The sequence below is a fragment of the Giraffa tippelskirchi genome, chromosome 5, assembly GCF_054371585.1.
Source record: "Giraffa tippelskirchi isolate mGirTip1 chromosome 5, T2T-mGirTip1v1.2.pri, whole genome shotgun sequence".
NCBI lineage: Eukaryota > Metazoa > Chordata > Mammalia > Artiodactyla > Giraffidae > Giraffa > Giraffa tippelskirchi.
The window spans coordinates 90,020,362-90,030,376 of NC_137279.1; the positions used below are offsets into that span (position 1 = coordinate 90,020,362).

General features: G+C 35.8%; 1 protein-coding gene across 2 annotated transcripts in view; it reads left to right on the top strand.

Annotated features, from left to right (window-relative positions):
* LOC145505584 (interferon-activable protein 203-like) overlaps positions 1–9,344 on the top strand; it is a 49,788-nt gene extending 40,444 nt beyond the window's left edge. For both annotated transcript variants that reach the window (XM_081488039.1, XM_081488040.1), the window contains 2 exons: positions 1,694–1,885; positions 9,011–9,344. In XM_081488039.1, coding sequence (XP_081344165.1) covers positions 1,694–1,885; positions 9,011–9,061 — 243 coding nt within the window. In that variant the 3' untranslated portion in view covers positions 9,062–9,344. The remainder of the gene's footprint in view (positions 1–1,693; positions 1,886–9,010) is intronic.
* Positions 9,345–10,015: the final 671 nt, after the last annotated feature.

A 10,015-nucleotide genomic window follows, 5' to 3' on the forward strand; every position in this document is an offset into this window, starting at 1 on the left:
ATTCCATGATATATATCTTCTAGGGTGGCTCTTTACTTATCCCCTTTTTTTTGTGCACTCTGTTATAGAGACTGTGTATACATGAGCATTAGCCGAAGTGATGAGTAAAGTAAGTGACATAGAAACTAGAACAATGGAACGAGATGATCTAGAGTCAAGATTTGGGCAGATTAGGGAAGAATGAATAAATACAGAAGACAGAGGGAAGAATTACATATTGAAATAACAGTCAACTGAAGAAGGATTTGTAGCAATCTTTTTTAGACTCATCATAAGACAGGAATAGCCTTTCTTCTCTGTTCTTCAAGAAATCCAAAAAAGCCTCTGATGCTTATCAGACCACACCACATTTAAGTTCCTTAAGGAATCTCAGCTATTCTTAGATGAAAGCAGGAAAAATTAGGAAAATAATCCCTTTTGCTAGAATGACCTAGCACACAAACACCTAAAGGAAGAAAAGATACAGAATTTATTTATTCATTTTAAAGCATGAAAAGTTTTATTGTATTAAATGTTGACCCTTGAGTACATATTTTTAAAATATTCTGTGTGATAGAAAGGGAAATAGGCATAAACCACTTGTACAATTGAGTTGCTAACTAAACTAGCTGATTTTTTTCATGGAGCAACGTTTTGAAAGATTGCCTAATAAACAGCCAACTGTACAGACTTAGGTATTTGGCAGATATTTTTTTTCAAAAATGAATGAAGTGAGCGTTTCAAAGGAAATTAACTGATGATGAAGTTCAAGATTTTGAATGAAAATAGTATGTCGGGAAATTTGGATTTGCCACCATGACATTGACAGCTTCCCATTTCTTAAAGGTGTTTTTGGTGAAGTTGTAGTGATACTTAACGAATGAGATTTTGAAATATTTTATAATAAATGTTCAATCTTTGAAAATCTATATAACTCAATGAGCCAGTATTTTCAAAATGACCAGTGTATGTTGCTCTGGAGTCATGTACAGTTAAAGATCTCTTCACAGTACAAAAAGCCTAATGGATTTTATTTAACAGATGCAAAAAGTATATTGATACGGCTTCAGATTCTATATTGCTACTAACCTTTAAAAAACTACTACTTGTTAAGTATGGAGATAGTATCAGAGAAGAATATCTACAATTGTCTGAAAAAGGCTATTAAAATTCTCCTTTCTTGCCAAATTACATTTTCTCATGAAACAACATGTTGTAACAAATTGAATGCAGAAGAATATATGAGAATACAGCTGTCTTCTATTAAGGCAGGCATTGCAAGAGACTTGCAAAAATGTAACATGATGTCACTCATCTCACTAAATTTCTTTCTTTGAAAATATGCTTGTTTTTCACTAAAAGTGTTATTTATATTAACAAATAATAGATTTCTTTTATTAAAGTGAATTAATAAGTATTTAAATACTTTTTCAATTTTAACTTTTAATATGGTAAATATTTGTATATGGACCTATTTAAACAAAAGCTTTTGGAGGTCCTCAATTTTAAGAGGGGAAAGGGGAAAAGATAGAGAATTTAAATGGATGGATAAACTGAACAAGATATCTTATACTGTTTGATACCTATAATACTGGACCTCCAGGTCGTATTAACTGTTCTGAGAGAAAAGTTTCCACTAACAGCCTCCATTTTTCAAAGTTATGGTAATTTCTGATCCAGTTCTCAGAATATGAATGCTAATTTTCTTTTGCAGAAATGGGTATTTAATGAATTAATATATTATGAAATACAAGATGATACAGGAGTGATGGAAGTCATGGTTTATGGACAGCGACTGACCAGTATCAGCTGTGAAGAAGGTGACAGACTTACACTCGTCTGCTTTGAATTGACAAAAAATGGGGATAAGAGGCAGCTGAAATCTGTAATTCACAGTTTCATCAAGGTGAGATCTTCTGATGGGTCATCATTGTTCCAAAGTAGAAGTTTTTAAGAAAACTATACTGCTGCTATTATACAGAAAATCCAGCAGGTGAAATAACTAATCCTTGTCATTAAGTGGGTGTAAAGTTCATTTTCATCATTCTTTTTTTTTAAGGATATTTTTAAATGTAATTTTTTGTACTGAAGTGTAGTTAATTTAAAATGTAGGTTAGTTTAAAGTGAACAGCAAAGGGATTCAGTTATACACACACACACACACACACACACACACACACATTTATATATTGTACCCATACACATACACACACACACATATATATATATATATTCATTTTAGATTCTTTTCCATTATAGGTTATTATAAGAAATTAAGTATAATTCTCTGAGCTATACAGTAGGTCCTTGCTGTTTACCTATTTTATATATTGTAATGTGTGTATGTTAATCCCAAACTCCTAATTTGTTTCCCCTCCCCTTACCACTATCCCCTTTGGTAACCATAAATTTTTTTTCTGTGTCTGTCAGTCTATTCCTGTTTGGTAAGCTCATTTGAATCTTTTTTTTTTTTTTCTCTGTTTTAGAATCCACATGTAAGTAATATCATATGATATTTGTCCTTCTTTGGCTGACTTACTTCACTCAGTATGACAATCACTAGATTCATCCATGTTACTGCAAATGGCATTATTTTATTCTTTTTATGGCTGAGTAGCATTCCATTGTTACCCCTGCATCTTCTTTATTCATTCATCTGTCAATGGGCGTATAGGTTACTTTCATGTCTTGGCTATTGCAAATAGTGCTGCTATGAACATTGGGCTGCATGTATCTCTTCAAATTAGTTTTCTCCAGATATTTGCCCAGGACTGCGATTGTAGGATGATATGGAAACTCTATTTTTAGTTTTTTAAGGAAACTCCATACAGTTCTCCAGAGTGGATGCACCAGTTTATGTTCACACCGACAGTATAAGAGGGTTTCTTTTTCTCCACATCCTCTCCAGCATTTGTTGCTTGCAGACTTTTTAGTGATTGTCATTCTGACTAATGTGAGGTGACAAGTCGTTGTATTTTTGATTTTCATTTCTCCAATGATAAGCAATATTGAACATCTTTTCATGAGTCTGTTCTCCATCTATATGTCTTCTTTAGAGAAATGTCTATTTATGTCCTCTGCCCATGTCTTGATTGGGTTTGTTTTTTGATATTAAGCTGTATCAGCTGTTTGTATATTTTGTAAATTAATCCCTGTTGTTAGCATCCATTGAAAACACTTTCTCCCAGTCTGTGGGTTGTCTTTTTGTTTTATTTATGGTTTCCTTTGCTATGAAAAATCTTTTAAGTTTAATTAGGTCTCATTTGGTTATTTTTGTTTTTATTTCCATTACTCTAGGGGAGTGATCCAAAAAATATTGCTTCAACTTACTTCAAAGATTGTTCTGCCTATATTTCTGATAGGAGTTTTAGCGTATCCGGGCCCCAGACTTACATTCAGGTCCTTAATCCAACCTGAGTTTAATTTTTAACAGTGTTAGAAAATGTTCTGATTTTATTCTTTTAGACATACCTATCAAGTTTTTCCATCACCACTTACTGAAGAGGCTGTCTTTTCTCCATTGTATATTTTTGCCTCCTTTGTCATCAATTAATTGGCCATAAGTGTGCAGGCTTCTTTCCGGGCTTTCTATCCTGTGCCATTGATCTATATGTCTTTTGTGTGTGTGTGTGTGGCAGTATCATACTATTCTGATGACTATAGCTTTGCAGTGTTGTCTGTATTCAGGGAGCATGATTTGTCCAGCCCCATTTTATTTCTCAAGATCATTTTGGCTATTTGTGGTCTTTTGTGGTTTTATGAAAATTATAAACTTTTTGGAGTTCTGTGAAAAATGCTATTGGTAATTTGATAGGGGTTGCTTTAAATCTGTACATTGCCTTAGGTAGTATAGTCATTTGAACAATATTGATTCTCCTAATCCAAGAACAGGGTATATCTTTCCATCTGTTTGTGTCATCTTCAGTTTCTTTCATTAACATCTAATAGTTTTCAGTTAAGGATATTTTTAATCATATTAAAGAGAGAAACTTCAGAAAGTCTATTAAAAGCTATATCTAAGCTAAATATCATAAAGTTGTTTGAATTTTCAGACCAGGTAGATTAATTATTAAAATTTTGGCTTTTTAAGGCAAATTTATTTCAAATACTGGCTCTACGATTTGCTAGTTGACTAATAAATACTAGAAACTTCTGATTTATCATCTATAAAACGGAGGAAATATCTTTTATCTCAGAGGGTAGTTACTTGTGCATTTCAGATCTATTAATAAACGATCAAGGATGCCTCTGAGCCTTTCAGAATACAAAGTTACCTGCCTTTGGTGAGATACACATGCTGGTCAACAGCAGAGGTGATTGGTCCTACAGGACAAATTCCATGTTTTTTGTCAAACTCACACATTCATGTGGAATAGAGTCTTTGAATACTAACAAAGGCTAATATGGGCATACTTTGCTTTACTATACTTCACTTTCTTGTGCTTCATAGATATTTGCTTTTTTTGGGTTTATTGTACAAATAAAGGATTTGTAGCAATCCTGTGTAGAACAAGTCTCCTGGAGTCATTTTTCCAAAACATTTTTCACTTTGAGTGTCTGTGTCATATTTGGCAATTCTCCTACTATTTCAAGCTTTTTCTTGAATTCTTGTATTTGTCATTTTCATCTGGGGTTAGTGATCTTTGATGTTACTATTGAAATCATTTTGGAGTGCCATGAACTGCACGGTTGTATAAGATGGGGAATTTCTTTGATAAATGTTATGTGTGTTCTGACTGCTCCACTGATGGACAATTCCCCCATTTCTCTCCCTCTTGTTGGTCTCCCAATTCCCTGAGGCAAAACAATGTTGAAATTAGGCCATTTAATAACTCTATAGAAGCTGCTAAGTGTTCAAGTGAAAGGAAGTGTTATACATTTCTCACATTAAATAAAAAAAACTAGAAATGATTAAGCTTAGTGAGAAAAGAAAAAAAAAGTTGTCAAAAGTTAGGCCTCTTGTAACAAATAGACAAGTTGTGAATGCAAAATTTTTTTAAAGAAATTAAAAATGTTATGCCAGTGAACATATGAATGACAAGACAACAAAATAACCTTATTGTTGACATGGAAAATTTTTGTGGTCTGGATAGATCATTCTCAGGGAAAAGCCCTAACACTTAAATACTGTGAAGGCTGAGAGACATGAGAAATCTGCAGAAGGAAAGTTTGAAGCTAGCAGAAATTGATTCATTAGGTTTAAGGAGAGAAGCCATTTCTAACATAAATGTACAAGGTGAAGCAGCAAGCGTTGCTGATATAGAAGCTTCAGGAAGTTATCCAGAAGACCTAGCAGAGATGATTGATATTGATTGCTACACTCAACAACAGATTTTCAATGATGATGAAACAGTCTTATATTGTAAGAAGATATCACCTAGGATTTTCACAGATAGAGAAGAGAAGTTAGTGCCTGGCTTAAAAGCTTCAAAGAACAGACTGACTCTACTGTTATGGGCTAATGCAGCTGGTGACTAAGTTGAAGCCAATGCTCACTGACCATTCTGAAAATCTTAGGGCCCTTAAGAATGCTAAATCTTTTCTGCTTTTGTTCTTATAAATGGCACAATAAAGCCTGGATGACAGTACATCTGTTTACAACATGTTTTACTGAATATTTTAACTCCACCGCTGAGACCAACTGTTCAGAAAAAGAAAAAAAAAAAGATTCCTTTTTAAAATATTACTGCTCATTGACAATGCACCTGATCACCCAAGATCTCCTATGGAGATAAATGAAGAAATTAATGTTGTTATCATTCTAACATAACATCCATTCTGCAGCCCATGGATTATGATTTAAGAAATACATTTCACCAGGCTATAACTGCAGTGGATATGACTCTTCTGATGGATCTAGGCAAAGTCAATAAAAACCTTTTGGAGAGGATTCAGCATTCTAGATGTCATCAAGAACATTCATATTTCATGGGAAGAGGTCAAAATACCAAGATGAATATGCTTTTGAAGGAAATTAATTCCAACCCTGATGGATGATTTTGAAAGGTTCATAACTTCAATGAAGAAAGTAATGGCAGATGTGGTAGATACAGAAAATGAACTAGAATTAGAAGTGGAGCGTGAGGATGTTACTGAATTGTTGGACTTTGATGATAACTTTAATAGATGTGGTGTTGCTTCTTGTTGTTCTTGTTCAGTCACTAAGTCATGCCTGACTCATTATGACCCAATGGACTGCAGCACAACAGGCCTCCTTCTCCTTCCAGAGTTTCCTCAAATTCATGTCCATTGACTTGGTGATGCTATCTAACCATCTCTGGGTGAGCAAAGAAAATAGCTTCTTGAAATGTCATCTACTCCTGAGGATGATGCTGTGAATATTGTTGAAACAACAAAGGATTTAGAATATTATACAAGCTTAGTTGATAAAACAGTGGCACGGTTTGAGAAGTTTGACTCTAATTTTGAAAAAAAGTTATACTATGGCTATTGTTGGTGAGGAAAGAAAATTTCTTCTACTCTTCTAAGTTCTTTAGACTGGTCTAAGAATTAAAATGATATAGATTAACAAGAGAAATGCAAACACAAGTTTAATAACATGTGTACATGGAGAGGATATGTGTCATACTTGCTTGCTCCTTGGAAGAAAAGTTATGACAAACCTAGACAGCATATTAAAAAACAGAGACATTGCTTTGCCAACAAAGGTCTGTATAGTCAAAGCTATGGTTTTTCTAGTAATCAAGTATGGATGTGAGAGTTGGAGAGTTAGACCATAAAGAAAGTTGAGTGCCGAAGAATTGATGTCTTTGAACTGTGGTTTGGAGAAGACTCTTGAGAGTCCCTTGGACAGTAAGGAGATCAAACAAGATAATCCTAAAGGAAATCAGTCCTGAATTGGAAGGACTGATGCTGAAGCTGAAGCTCCAATACTTTGGCCACCTGATGCGAAAAACTGACTCATTAGAAAAGACCCTGATGCTGGGAAAGATTGGAGACAGGAGGAGAAGGGGATGACAGAGGATGAGAGGGTTGAATGGCATCACCGACATGATGGACATGAGTTTGAACAATCTCCAGGAGTTGGTGATGGACAGGGAAGCCTGGTGTTGCAGTCCTTGGGTTCATAGAGAGTCAGACACAACTGAGCAACTGAACTGACTGATTCATGAGAGACCTAGAAAAAATGAATAGCTCACTAAAATGGCTGAAACCCTCAACTTAAATCCCATCTTCAGTTAAATACCACAGCAGTTAATGATAAAAGAGAATGTCAGGGGTAGTTATTTGAGACCTCTACTGGGGAGAAAGACAATTCACATGGAGAAGGAAAAACAAATGTTTCAGTAAACAAATGTTTGCTGGACATCCAAAGAAGATGGGACAGAGAGTGGACTCTACTCTATGGACCCTGCAAAGTTTCCTCTACCACACTTAGCCCATATTCTTTGCAGATACCTCTTATGAGACCTTTATTCTGGGAATAGCCTCTTTATCTAAATTCTTTAGGTAGCCAATTTCAGTTCAGTTCAGTCACTCAGTCACGTCTGACTCTTTGCGACCCCATGGACTGCAGCACGCCAGACCTCCCTGTCCATCGCCAATTCCCAGAGTTTACTAAAACTCATGTCCATTGAGTCGGTGATGCCATCCAACCATATCATCCTCTGCCATCCCCTTCTCCTCCTGCCTTCAATCTTTCCCAGCATCAGGGTCTTTCCAAATGAATCAGTTCTTCGTATCAAGTGGCCAAAGTATTGGAGTTTCAGCTTCAAAATCAGTCCTTCCAATGAATATTCAGGACTGATTTCCTTTAGGATGGAGTGGTTGGATCTCCTTGCAGTCCAAGGGACTCTCAACAGTCTTCTCAACACCACAGTTCAAAAACATCGATTCTTTGGCACTCAGCTCTCTTTATAGTCCAACTTCCACTCACATCCATACATGACTACTGGAAAAACCACAGCTTTCACTAGACGGAATTTTGTTGGCAAAGTAATGTCTCTGCTTTTTAATATGCTGTCTAGTTGGTCATAACTTTTCTTCCCAGGAGCAAGCGTCTTTTAGGTACTAAAAGGGATGTGAAAAGAAAGATTTCCAGAGACTTCTGTTTCTTATAAATAATCAGTGTAAGTTAATCCTCATGCCTGAAAGACATCTTTTGGGGATGATAAATTTCCTCTACACTATCAAATCGCATTGCATACTACAGAGAGATTTTTCACGAAAGGAAAAGTCAATCACTCCAACAAAATTCATCATTGTCTTATTTAAGAAATTGCCACCACTAACCCAAGGTTCAGCAAATATCACCTTCATCAGTCGGCAGCCATCAATATCAAGGCAAAATCCTCCTCCAGAAAAAAAAAGATTTCACTGAAGATTCAGATGATGGTTAATGTTTTTTAGTAATAAAGTATTTTTTGATTCAGTTATGTACATTGATGCTCTTGCATAGTTAATAGACTGCAGTATAGTATTGTATAAGCATAACTTTTATATGTACTAGGAAAGCAAAAAAATTATGTGTCATTTTATTGCAATATTCTCCTTATCACAGTGGTCTGGAACTGAACCCGTAATATCTCTGAGCTGTGCCTGTATTGGAATGCAAACAGATCAGATACAAAGGCTGACATATCCAGGCACTCAGAAATGCACATGCTCTTTAGTCTTGCCAGTTCTCGGGCTCTCAATGAGCTATCCCAATCCTTCCTTCACAGAATGGCACCAGGAATATCTTTTGCCCCTTCCTTCTACCTTTCCTCCCAGTAAGAACTTTCCCTTCAACTCGTGGCCTTGAGTATAATTGCTCCTTCCTCTCTCTTGTCCTCCAACAACTCCTGCCTGTCCACATGCATTCATGCTGGGTGTGAATGCATATCTCATTTGAGGGTCCCAACAAAGAACTGGGGGTGGTGGCTCAAAAGATAGGAATTCACTAAATAAGCTATGTGAGAGTTGAAGAAGAGCCTCTTAGGTGGGAAGAGGGAAAGGTATGTGACAGTGTGAATGAAGAGAGAAATGTATAATCAAGTTCATCTCATTGTTTATCTTTTGCTTCTTCAAGGTCAACAAGGCCAGGAAAAGCAAGGAACAACCATATAATCCTGATTCATAAATGGAAACCTGCTCAGAGATGTTCTTCTATAAACCTGGATTATGGAACTAAGATCCAATTAAAGCAAAAATGTGTGTATATATATACACACACACACATATAGCTATATATATATGTGTGTGTATATATATATGTGTGTATGTATATATATATATACACTTCTTAGGAATGAAAAGCTTTCATTTTTTTTATACTTTTCTGTACCATCTCAATGTTCCATTTTGCATCTATAACTTTTATACCTTGGAAAAAAATAATAAATATTATATTTTTTGTTCCTGAATGTATGCCTCCCTAGGAGTCTAATTCATTGGTTTGTTGCTTAAAAGGAAATAGTCATCTGTGGCCTGAAAATCAGATAGAGACACCTAAGCCTCAAGGAATATTTGAATTTATACTTTGGGTGTGATCTTTACAGGATGTAACTCTGGTAAAAAATGAACCGGTTGAGCAAGCTGTGCTCAAAGAAACCTAGGATGAAGGCAGACCAACTGAAATTTCATCTGTCCTTCACTTGCCAACTTCTGTCCTAGGGTGGAGTTGCTTTCAGTTCAGTTCAGTTCAGTCGCTCAGTCAGTCTAAAGCAATATTATCTTTTCATAACCCTGTATGCGAGACAGCAAAAGAGACGCAGATATATAGAACAGTATTATGGACTCTGTGGGAGAGGGCTAGGGTGGGATGATATGGGAGAATGGCACTGAAGCATGTAAATTATCATATGTGAAACGAATCGCCAGCCCAGGTTCGATGCATGATACAGGGTGCTCAGAGCTGGTGCACTGGGATGACCCAGAGGGATGGGCTGAGGAGGGAGGTGGGAGGTGGGTTCTGGAAGGGGAACACATGTACACCAATGGTGGATTCATGTCAACGTATGGCAAAACAAATACAATATTGTAAAGTTAAAAAATAGATAAACTAATTAAAAAAAATACAGCAATATTATCTTTT